The following is a 12,233-nucleotide window of genomic DNA, read 5'->3' on the forward strand; positions in this document are numbered from 1 at the left end:
TGTATTCAGCTGCACTATACAGAGGCAATATATAGGAGAAAAAAAGTGTAAATGCCCTGGACAAATTTTCAGTCCTGGAAAAAATAAATATCTAAAACAGAATATAAGAAACACTAGCAGAAATAATGGGTGGTTCTTTTGGCAGAAGAAATGATGCAACACAACGATAGTTTTAAGAACTATGGTAGTTAAACTTATAGGCAAAATAACTAAACATTAATTAGCAAAAAAATCAAACTTATGGCAAAACAAAGTTTACTTTCATGGTTTGTTAATACAGACTTATCTGGAGAATGTCAGTGTGGCTTAACTCCAGTTGTTAAATGTTCATTCAGTCTTAATTAAACAGTAAAGGAATTTCTATTTGCACAATCTATATCGTCAGCATTATTAGATCTGATATAAAATATGTTTGGGGTAGAGCCCTTTCCTTTAGCAAGAAAATAAATTCAACAATAATCATGTATCCTTTCCAGGATTATACCTTCGGAAAACTTAAAATAGGTAATAAACCTGTATATATTTAGGTAAATATTCTCTGACATTAACTAGCAGTACAACTAAACACTACTGACTGGAAAACATGGGACTTTCTGGATATGTTAAACTGTACAACTCTGATACTAAAGCAACATGAAGTAGCATTTATCTCCTTAGCTTTTCTAAAGCTGCTTAATCCAAATGGCACTGCATGTATATATATATGTTGGTACATACATACATGTGCTTGGGCACTAGTAAGTAGCATACTGGGTAGCAGTTACTGAAAATTGAGGCAGACAGGCTAGCCTCAGGGGCCTTATGAACATCTGTAATAATTTGCTTAGGAAGAGGTAGGTCAATTTTTATTCATATCCTAAAAGTCCCAGGCCGATCTAATATCAATAGACCTGAGCTTTGTATGAAATATGCCTAAAACCACAAAGATTTTGGCCTATAGATCACATTTCAATGAGCCTTCACATATGCCCAAAGCATGATTACACAAAGGTGGGAAACATTATTATTACTATTTTTTTACATAGTAGGAGCAAAGAACTTCATAGACATAAATAAATGCCTTTTGAAGCATATAAAATGTTTGTCATTCAGGTCAGCTCAAATATTACCTCAGAGGTCTTCCCTGACACCCCACCCAGAAAATTGCTCTACCATATCACTCTTATTTTCCTACCACCATTCTCTGAAATATCTTGTTCCTTCATCTATTAATTTGTTTATTGTCTAGCTGTAGAATTAAGGCTCTAGGAGAACAGAAATCCTGTATATTTTCTTCACCACTGTATTTCTAGTAGATGCTGGGCACAATTATTTAAATAAATAATTAGTTGAATAAATTAATTTCTCAGTGTACATGACAGATCAAAATATACCAAGAAATAGAAAAGCAATCTTTTCCTCTTTCGATAACATATACGTATACCTATACACATACATACATAGACACACACTTACCTGGCCTACAGCGTAGGTGTTTCTGTTTTTTGAGGCACATTATTCAAAATCAGAGGTGGAATATTTTGTTGCTTTAAAGAAAAATAATATATGTTGCAGTAAAAATTATTTAAGCCTATTTAAATTGAATAATTTTGATGGGAAAATAGTTTAATATTTTTGGTAAACAACCCCAAAACTACCCATTAGAGACAATGTTTCTCCCACAACTTTTACATCAGTTAAAAATAATCAGATAAAACAGCTTTAAACATGGTAATTTATTTTATGCAGTTGTTTAAATCCATTGTTTAAAAATGTTCAAAAGGCACTTTAAAAAACATATTTAAAAATACATTTTTCTGACTTATTGGTGATCACTTAAAATAAGCAAGTCACCAGACATTTTTAAATCATTCATGATACTATTACCTTACATAATTTTTAAATTCCAAAACACAAACGTTCACTGGGTAATATAACACACTGCTTAGCAGTAAGATTAGTTTCCCTCTAATAATATACTTCATATGGATTATTAATTTGCAGGGCCCTGCAAAGTTATTTAAACTTAACACATATAAACTAAAAACTAGAGAGGTAAAGGAATTGAAATAGAGCATTATTCAACTCTGAAACTAGTTTCAGAGTTGGTTTCTCTAAAGAGAATTTATAAAATTTCTTATTCTAATTTGAATTAAATCTCTATTTCAACTCCAATATATAAACACAAGCCATCTTTTAAAAATCAACAGAGGTTACATTTAGCACAAAATAAACCACAGGTTGTCCCCTAGATTTCTTAAGTATGCTTCTGTCAGGCTTACTATAAATAAGTAGAGAGATGAGGCAAATGAGGTTTTTTTGTTTGTGAAAAGGGGAATTTGGGAAGTAATAGAATCCAAATAATTTTACTTCATTTAATTGTATACCTAGCATTAGTTTAACATTGTAGACTTTTAAGTAGGTCAAGTATCCTGAGAGCCAGCAGGCATTATTCTTAGACAAATTTTTACTTCCAACCTCACAGGGAAACCTAACATTAATAGGTATAAAATAATGTAAGTGATACATACAAACTCTAATCACTAATAACAGCCAAATTAACCTTGCGAAGGCAGAATTAAGAGTAGTTAGAAAATGGAAGTTAGTTATCAAGGAAATAAAGGGCAATAAATACAAAGAAGCAGAAATTGTCAGAGAATATTCTAAAGAAATGAAAATTTAAATGAATAAAAGGGTAGACTTGATGTAATCAATCAAATGAAGGATTTTTTCAAGACTCAATCTGGTAATAATACAGTATAACGGCTCAAGGAAGTGAAAAATTAATACTCAAACAATTATGAAAATAACCAGTTAGTAAATTTAATGCTCAAACCCAATTACCATACTTAAAAAAAAAATTGGTCAGTGATTTATTTTCGAATCTTCTTACAGTAACAAAAACTCCTCTGAAGTTTATTTGAAAACAAATAATTGAACTCTGGGATAAAAATCTGCTTTGTATCATCTATGAACTTCCCACTTGAAAATACAAGTATATATTGGAGAACGTAAGATAGCAAAAGCCTGTTTTGAGACCATACTAAAATCATTTACTCAGATGACAAAAATCTTAATTCAAAAGACAGTAAGTCATTATCATCATGAAATCTGGTTTTATGTGCTCTATCAAATACTTGGAGAGTTTTTTTCTTTATTAGGTCCTATAGGACAGTCAACTGATTCTTGAAAAGTGATGAAATTTTGATAGTATGAATTGGCAGAAAAACATTCTGCACATTATAAAATAGTACTTTGCTACCTCCATTTAAAATGTTTTTACTAACAACTGTGGACATTTTTTATGACATTCATTTAAGTATGCTTTTAATGAATTAATATATACTTACTAGTATTTACTGAAACTTTTCTGCCCCAATATGAAATTACTAAACTTCATATTTTACTGTGGGCCCTGATATTAGTAACTCTGAAGAAGCTGAAAAGTTTTGCCAAAATGAATGATCCACTGATCCTTTAAATTATCTTTAGTCTTTTACATTTAATATAGTGTGATGCTGAACTACACTCATTTAAAACATGCTTTATCTAAATTTTTGAAAGATAACCTTACTTATGGGGCAAGTATCCAAGGATGATTGGCATCAGAATCACCAGGTTTTAGGGAAATGCTGAATAAGACTCACCTGGAGGGCTTGTTTAAACATAATTGCTAGCCTCTACCCCTAGAGTTCCTGATTCAGTAGGCCTGGGGTGAGACACAGGAGAGGATGCATTACCAACAAGTTTCCAGGTGATGCTGATACTGCTGGTTGGGACCACACACTGGTGGAGAACCAGTGCCCCAGGGTATCTGGTAAGAATGCATACTCCTGGGTCCCATGATAGAATCAAAATTTCTGGAATTGGGGTCTTGAAATCTCCGTTTTAACAAGCTCCCAGGCAAGAGTATAATAACAATAACAATTTAAGAAGCACTATGATAATTTGGCTGGTTAATTTGACTACTGCTGGCCAATGCATCAGATGTCACATGCCATTAAATAAAAATGGAAATAATGCTAATGATTAACCTCAAGCCTAACATGGGGCAGAGAATACACAGGCTTCCAGTATAAATCCTAGCTCTTTTACTTAGTAGCTTTCTGACAGTGGAAAATGACTTTAGTTTTCTGAGCCTCAGTTTTCTCATCTATAATATGGGAATAACCCCCAATTTGTGAGAATTAACACAGAGTATCTAAGCACGTTACCTGCCATACAGTAGGCATCAAATAAAAACTAGCTATTACTTATTGTAAGAAATGTATGAGTTATTTCCTTTATTACCTGATTTGATTAAAGCAGATTTCTCATTCATTTAAAACAAATATTTACACTCCAAGGTAAAGAATAATAAGAAAACTTTATACTTAGCACTCCATACTCTGGGCCAAACAGTGTTTTTAAAAGCCATACACATTTTCACTCGTTTAATCCTCATATAAATCCTGTGAGGTAGGTAGTATTATTGTCCCTAGTTTACAGATGAGGGAATTGAGGCACAGAGAGATTAATTGCTCAAGGCTACAAAACTAGTGATGGAGCAAGAATTTAAATCCAGGCAGTCTGACTTCAGACCCCAGGATTCATCACAATGTTGATTTCCTATGAATCAATTTTAAGGTTTTTGGATGTTTATGGTAAACCAGTTATACTTCTAGTACAGAAAAGTAGCATGTACGGACTGCAAATAAATTCCTATCCATACCAAGGTAAAGAGGTGTTCAAAGAATAGAATGAACGCCTTGAAATTCTGGCAGATGATATCACCTTGAAAATAACAAAAAACAATTCAATTGGTAAAAACTGGTATAAGTTTTCACTATGTTGACAGAGTAATCCATAATTAGCTACTAAGATGAACATCCTCTCAAATATACAGCTGAAAGAGGTCATGGTTTTGACATGTTTTGGCACAATAAACTATTTAGCTAAGCAGCAGAATCAGTGGCATGACAGCCACATAAAATTAGCATAATGATAAAACATAAGAGAAATGTAAATTATTTGTAACGTTTAAGATAATCTTACGGAAAGTCTGTAAAGTATTCTGTTAGGATACACTCAGATGATATTGCTAAAGACAACAAAAATTTTAAATTTTCTTTCCTTCCAGAAATTCTTTAAATAGAGGGTACCTAAAATTAGAACAAAACATTTATGAATGTGTTTTTGATGTCATCAAGACTGAGTTCTCTTACAACTGTCCACTGGCAAAACAATCATCCCAAATAAGTCAGCATCAAAATTCAGGCTGTTATTCGTAAACTAAGTATTTGGTCTTTTAATATCTGACATATTTCAATTTGTTTAAGCACTCTGCATTTTTTAATGTTTTTAATTAACTCTGGTCAAAATCTCATAAATTATTTTGCCAGTGTAACTAACAGCCACCTCAGAGCCTGAAAATGAGTCTCAAAACTCTGCTTTAAACAAGTTATGAAAGGCACAAACAAGTTCTCATCTCTCAGCAGGATGAGAATGAAAGGAACTATAATTATGTAGTTGGACAGTTTTAAATAATCATCTAAAAATGTTACTTAGTGATTCCTGAGAGTGGCACTAATATAAGAAAAGCATCCCCAAATAGCACTACATTTACTATTTATTAGTTACCCATAATTAACAATGGGCAAATTTGGGAATAAAATATTTAAAAATGCATGTTTACAGAATGCTATTAACACTTTCAGTAAATAAATATTAATAGTTGAGAATGGCATTCAAGAATGGTTAAACATGTTTAGGAAAGAGACAACGGGGACTCAGTAAAAGATTAACTATTAATTAGAACCAAGTAGATAATACAGTCAAGGCCCATGATAATTTCAAAATGTGGTTTTATTAATGCACTTTAGGTCAAGTGCCATTCTTATTCTACCTTACTCTGGAAGAAATACTGCCAATTATAAATAGTCACAGCAAAATTTTCATTAGACAAAAGTTGGATGTGTGTGTGGGGGGGGGGGTTGGTTCATTTATATCATACTGCAAATATAAACTCATGTTTTGAGTTTACAAGCAACACTGAGCAACAATATTTCCTTCTAAATTTTCTTTAAGGCAGATCTGTGTAGCATCGTGTGTGGGTTACTAACAATGATGCAGTGTAGTTTTAGCAAATTTAACTGTTTAATTTTCTCAGTGAAAATAATACATGTGGTCAGGAACAGGCAACAAAATCTCTTCTTGTTCCTCTGCCTGGCCACCATTTTAAAAACACAAGTTTTTCATATATGTATATATATTACTGTATCAAAACACATTTCAACAGACTTCACAGCTCACTTAAAGCTTCAGTTTACAGTCATTCATATGAAAAATTTCTAATATGGAATGTTCACTTAGAAAGAATTCCTCACTGGGATTCCAGTGTTCTATATCAGAAATGGAGAAGTTCTTCTTCAGTGCAATGCTAGACATTTTACCTCTGTTCATTTATGTTTTTCTTTCAAGGGCTCCTGATTTACTTTTGTATCTTCGTTTTTGTATGTTTGACTTATTTCCTTTAGCATCTTCTCAGGTAAGGCAGGTTGATATCTGTATAAATAACCATACGGACGAAGATGATAAACGAGGTATTCTAACTCATACATAGTTGTAGGATCAACATAGTGAAAAGAAACTGCAAGATCAGAACAGCAACCAGGACCCTAAAAAAGTAATGGAAACAGGCATTATTAATAAATAGCACATTGTTAACATACAATATTCAAATACTGATAAAGGAAACACTAATTTTAACAGAATCCAAGCATTAAGGCTGGCAAAGTAAAGCAGAGGCACAAAATTTATTAGACCTGTGAAAGAAACCAAGAGTTTTCAGAGTTCCCAATGATTTAAAATCAAACATGAAGTTACTGAAGTATATCTAACTGAAACAATATTCTCTCATGCCCTATGGATTAGCAAAAAAAGAAAACGCTTGAGACCTCTTCAAATAAAAGGGTCAGCTATACAAAGGATAATGTTCTATTTCTCCAAGTTTTGCTTTCTCTTCATAACTTTCTTACTATGAAGTTTTGCTTGGCTCAGCCTCAGAAAGACACCTTTGGAACATTCAGTGACTACAAAGCCTTGCCCAGTATGTGTCTGCAACCTAATACTTCATCGACAAATCAACCCAAACAGTATAGTATTTAAGAGAGGAAGTGCTGAGTCACACATGGGTTTGCGTCTAAATTTTGCCTACTAGTATATAATCTTGGGCAAGTTACTTAATCTCTATAAGCTTCAATTTCCCTATGTTCAAAAGATGCTTACTTAAAGGAGACAACGTGTCACACACTTGGTACCACGCTTTACCTATAGTAAATGCTCAATAAATGTTAGCTATTACTGACAGAATAATCAAGTTCAGGTGGCCCTCAGTAAGTAGGTCGAAGTAAAACCTTTGTTCAGTTTATCTAATTCTCATAGATTTCTAATAGAGTTGGCATGAGAGCAGATTTAAATAAAACAAGACAAAAACAAAATAACAAAAATACAACAAACATACAAAGAGGAATGAAAACGCAAGAAAATAAAACAAATTTTAAAAACTGGTCCCAGACTTAAATAGTCACAAGGTCATCTGGGGGTCAGAATTGGTATCTGGAGACTGTTTCACTCAGATGACTCCAAGAAAACTTAAGTCTCTAACGTCTTTGCAGGGGCCCAGGGAGAAAAACAGTCTGGCAAGTTCCCAGAGAAGATTCATATTGACCTATTAAATTGAACATTTAATAATTCATGTTTGGAAGTATGTAGCTTACAATGCAGTAAAAAATCAAGAAATTGTCCACTGTATTTTCTCTGATGTTTCCTTTGAAACAAACACTGGATATGTGGGTTTCTTGGACCACTAAGTAGATGCTGGAAAATTATCTGGTGCCTACTTTTTACAACTTTAGGGAATTTAATAATAGGAACAAATATGAAAAGTAAACAGATAAGTCAACTTGTGATTATCAAACCAGCTCTGTCCAGTAGATATATGGGAGCCACACAATGCAATAGCCATACTTAAAAAGTAAAAATAGGTGAAATTAATTTGAATATATTTTAACTGAATAAATCTATATTATTTTAATATTCAATAGGTGATCAATATTTTTTAAATTACTGATGAAATCATTCTTTTTATTTGTGCTAAGTCCTTGAAATCAAGTATGACTTTTATACCTGAGCATATCTAAATTTTGATAGCCATACTTCAAACACTCAGTAGTCATATATGGTTAGTGGATACTATAGTGGCCAGTGCATAGTAAACTAAAGACTAGGACAAGAGCGGTTAATATTAAATTACTGATCCTTTCTGGAAGCAATTTTATATAACTCTGAAATATTGCAATAATATTTTTGATAAGATTTACTGCATTAATTATGTTATACTCTATTGTGCTGTTTTGTGACTGGATGGCCAGGATACTGTTTTTATTAAGCTTTATAAGCAATAAAAGGCTATAAAAAAACAGCTAATATTATTAGAAACAAAATACCTAGTCCTTTGCATATGATTATGGATACCCCAAAAACTCGAGAGTGAAAAATCATCAGAAATAAAAAATCCAGGAACAGAGCCAGATTTTAAAGATGCTTTTTAAAAAAAAAAAAAAAAAAAAACAGCTTTCATGTATATACTAGTTAAAAAGTTTTAAAAGCCCAAGTCTCAAAGTCTTTTCATGCGTTGTTCCTAAAGACGTGAAGGCTCTTTACCCAGATCTTCCCGTAGCCTGCTTTCTAACCTCATTCAGGTTTCTGTTCAAAAGTTACCCTTTAGAGAAGTCTTCCTTAATTGCCTAAACTACAGTATCCCATTCCACTCTGGGTCACTCTCCATCCTCTTACCTGGGTTTACTGTTCTTCAGGGCACTTGCCACTACCTAAAATCATATTATAACTTGACTTGTCTTGCCTGTTTGTTGCATATCTCTTCATCCAGAATGTAAGGTTCATAAGAACTGGAACTTGGCCATATTTACTGCTATATTCTTAGTGCCTGGCATACAGTAGTATGAATATTTGTTGAATTACCACTGCCGACACCTTTGTTCTCATCTACTCTGTTACACTGCCATTCGATATAAAAAGACTAAGGTAGATTCTTAGTTATTGATACTAAAGAAACATACACATTATTAGTTTTTTTTTAAGTAAACAAAAGTCAGTCTAAGTATTTATACAGTAATAAAATTTTTAAACTTACCTCTACAGGAGGATAATAGTTATAATTCCAGTACCAAAAGGTTCTAGGCAGATAACCCTTAATTAAATGGTGTTCTGGTACAAAGGGATGAAAAGTTTCTTTTCCAGTGGTATCTCTGGAATCTCCTGCTTCTACATTTATAATTTCCATGCATCTCCCCAGTGCTAAATCTTCGATGGAGGAACTATGCGTACATTTGTCTGTTTTAAATGCATCAACAAATCTCTTCAAGGCTTCTTTGCTCAGTACATATCCTGCTCCTCCACTCATGTAGCCCTGCTTTACATAGGGCTTAAATCTTCTCCCGAAGTAAATGGGTTCTTCAGGGTTGTATTTTGAGAGAAGCCATCTCAAGTTATCTAATATAACATATGTATCATCATCTGCTTTCATAAACCAATCAGCATCTTCTAAATAATGATCATGAACATACTGAAAAGCTTTAATTGTTTTCCAGTATAGTTGGTCTCTGCCTTCTCTGGTTTTTAATCCCACAGCAGGGAAGTCTTTATTTTCTTCTGAACTCATAAATAACACTTTATTACAACGCTGGGCCCATGTAGCTTTGACGTGTTTAGCCTTTTTCTCTAGATTTTGAGGCCCTGTCATTACCCAGCAAAGAATTTTAACCTTCTGATAGAGGTTTTCAGCGATGTCAGTGTTCTCATCTATTAAACAGAAATTGTTTAAAGTTAATTCACATAGTTGTAAAATCCAAATAAATTATACCAAAGAAGACATTTTCTTAAACAATTTCAAAGATCCCCCCCGCCCCCATATACCTCTTTACCATTAGTGATTTAGCTGAAAGAAACAGAACATTGACAGGAATTTCTCACTGCTGTGAATAAGCTTCTGAAGGGCAGTAAAGACAAACTAATGAAGCAGCAGTTCATTTTGGAGTCCACAAGAGTCTAGTGTTAAGAATTTCTACAAGTACCCTGAGGTGGTTTTAAAAATGCTTTCATGACTACCCCAGTTCGAAGAAGAGGAGTTAATGCAAAACAGAGATTACTTCTTACAGTAACATACCTCATTCCAAAATGCAAATCTAACAGTGAGAAATGGAAGAACAGGTAGAGGTAGTATTTCCAAGATTGTCTAGAGCAGTGTTTTTCAAAGCACTGGTCGGCAAAGAAATAGGGAGCTTATGCCAGAATATAAAGCAACATGTTACTTCTTTCATCAAGGAAGTTTTACTACAACCTATCAAAACGTCCACTTAACTCAGCAGCGAGCTTAACTGAGTTACATCCTGGTGCAAGATCCTTATTAGGATGCAGACAGGTAACAAACAATTCACAGGCTGTCAGGCCAAGGCTACCTTTTGAGTAACACTGCTCTAGAGGAAGAATCCAACTATGATATTCCAGATCAGTGCTTGGTGAAGGATCAATTTTTATTTCATTGTTAGAGACCTATACTTCTGTAAATATGCTAAAAATGAATTACTAATAAAATAAAATTTAAAAAATAAATATAAAGTACAAGCCCAAAGTTTTTATTTCTAGATTTATTCAAAATTATTGTCAAATTACCATAAAAGTTTCTAACTATTTAATCCTGATTTTAATACTTATTTAGTTGTGGACCAGCATGAGTCTGCAAAACCTCACTTTGTGTAGCAATGCTCTAGGCAGAATTCTGAGGAAACATCCTTAAAGTTAAGGTCAACCAGTGAGTTATAAAAGCTCAGCTGTGAGAAAAATTAACAACTGGAGGCAAAAATTTCTAGTTAACTGATGGAGAGGGAGTAGAAGGAAAGATTGGGCAGGGCATGAAAGTATTCTCATGTCCCTCTGAATTTCAAGAATTCACAATCCAAAAACAGAGAAAATTACCCTCTTTTCAGTCAGAGAGCATTCACATTTCATATACTTGAGGAGCCCAATCTCTTAGCTGTACAGATATACCAAATCCTGGATGGTGGCGAAAGTGGTGGAAGCAGCAATCCCCAATATGTTTCACTTAGAGCAAGACATCCTTCTCCCTACTGCTGGAATCTGGTAGATAGTCTTTCTCATTCTTTCAATTATTAATTCATTCATTACTCTGTAGTAGGCATGTACTGGTACAGGAGATAAAAAGATGAATAAGACACATGCCTTATTCATGTGTCTTCAGAAGAATTCATTCTAGCATGGGAGCTTGGCATGCAAACCAATACTTGCCATACACTAGAAATGCTATAATAGAGGTATGTATGAAGGTTTCAATGTGCTGAGGGTAAAATAAAGCAATGCCTTATAAACACTATAGAACAGTGGAATGGGAAGTTGGCTAGAATAGAGAAGAAGGGGATATAAAGCAATATCAGGAAAAATAAGAGATGATGCAAAAATTAGGTCTCTAAATGAAGCTCACCATAAGAAAGGACAAAAGGCATGGCGAAGTTTGCTTGAGAGCAGGTACATGGATATACGGCCTGAGCTAGGGCAAGCGTGCTACAGATTGAGAGAAGTAACCTAAAAAATGGTAAAGAAGCAGACTGTTAGAATTTATGAGAAACAGGATTGGTTGGTAAGCAAAGGAAAGCACCTACCACGACTTCATAGTTTCTGGCTGGCTTAGGCAGAAAGTAATGAGCTATATAAAAATAGGAGGAGGAATGAATTTTAGGATTATAAAGGAAAAGGAGTGTGATTTACACATGTTAAGTCTGAGAGAAACAGACCTCTAGCATACCCCACATTCTGTGGACCATCAAGTAGGACAAGTAGATCCTAATATATGTGCCTGCAGTGAGGCCGATCTAGTACAGCCTACCAGGAGTAGAGAAGCCTGGCCCCAACTGATCAACTGAAGACCTAGAGCAATGATACAGATCAAATGCACAATGATTAAACTGCTCTGTGATAAGAACATGGCTGCTCAGAGCTGAATCACTGTCATACAAACATTCACACACACGACACACTTTGTAATAGTATGCATGTATTTGCTAGTGTATAAAACTCAACAAGGATGTGATACCTCGCCCTCAACCTCAGCTTGAGAGATAGGAAAGAAGCAATTTACTGCCAAAAAGATAAGAGAAAAAACCCTTAATGGGGGACCCTCT

General features: G+C 33.9%; 1 protein-coding gene across 2 annotated transcripts in view; it reads right to left on the reverse strand.

Moving 5' to 3' along the window:
- The window catches only part of C1GALT1 (core 1 synthase, glycoprotein-N-acetylgalactosamine 3-beta-galactosyltransferase 1), a 215,425-nt gene that overhangs the window by 177,043 nt on the left and 26,149 nt on the right, over nucleotides 1-12,233 (reverse strand). For both annotated transcript variants that reach the window (XM_060020472.1, XM_060020473.1), the window contains exons 3-5: nucleotides 9,173-9,840; nucleotides 6,411-6,635; nucleotides 1,456-1,526 (exon numbers count right to left, since the gene is read on the reverse strand). In XM_060020472.1, coding sequence (XP_059876455.1) covers nucleotides 6,417-6,635; nucleotides 9,173-9,840 — 887 coding nt within the window. In that variant the 3' untranslated portion in view covers nucleotides 1,456-1,526; nucleotides 6,411-6,416. Of the gene's footprint in view, nucleotides 1-1,455; nucleotides 1,527-6,410; nucleotides 6,636-9,172; nucleotides 9,841-12,233 lie in introns of those variants that run through there.

Source organism: Delphinus delphis, chromosome 9 (assembly GCF_949987515.2).
Source record: "Delphinus delphis chromosome 9, mDelDel1.2, whole genome shotgun sequence".
Classification (NCBI taxonomy): domain Eukaryota; kingdom Metazoa; phylum Chordata; class Mammalia; order Artiodactyla; family Delphinidae; genus Delphinus; species Delphinus delphis.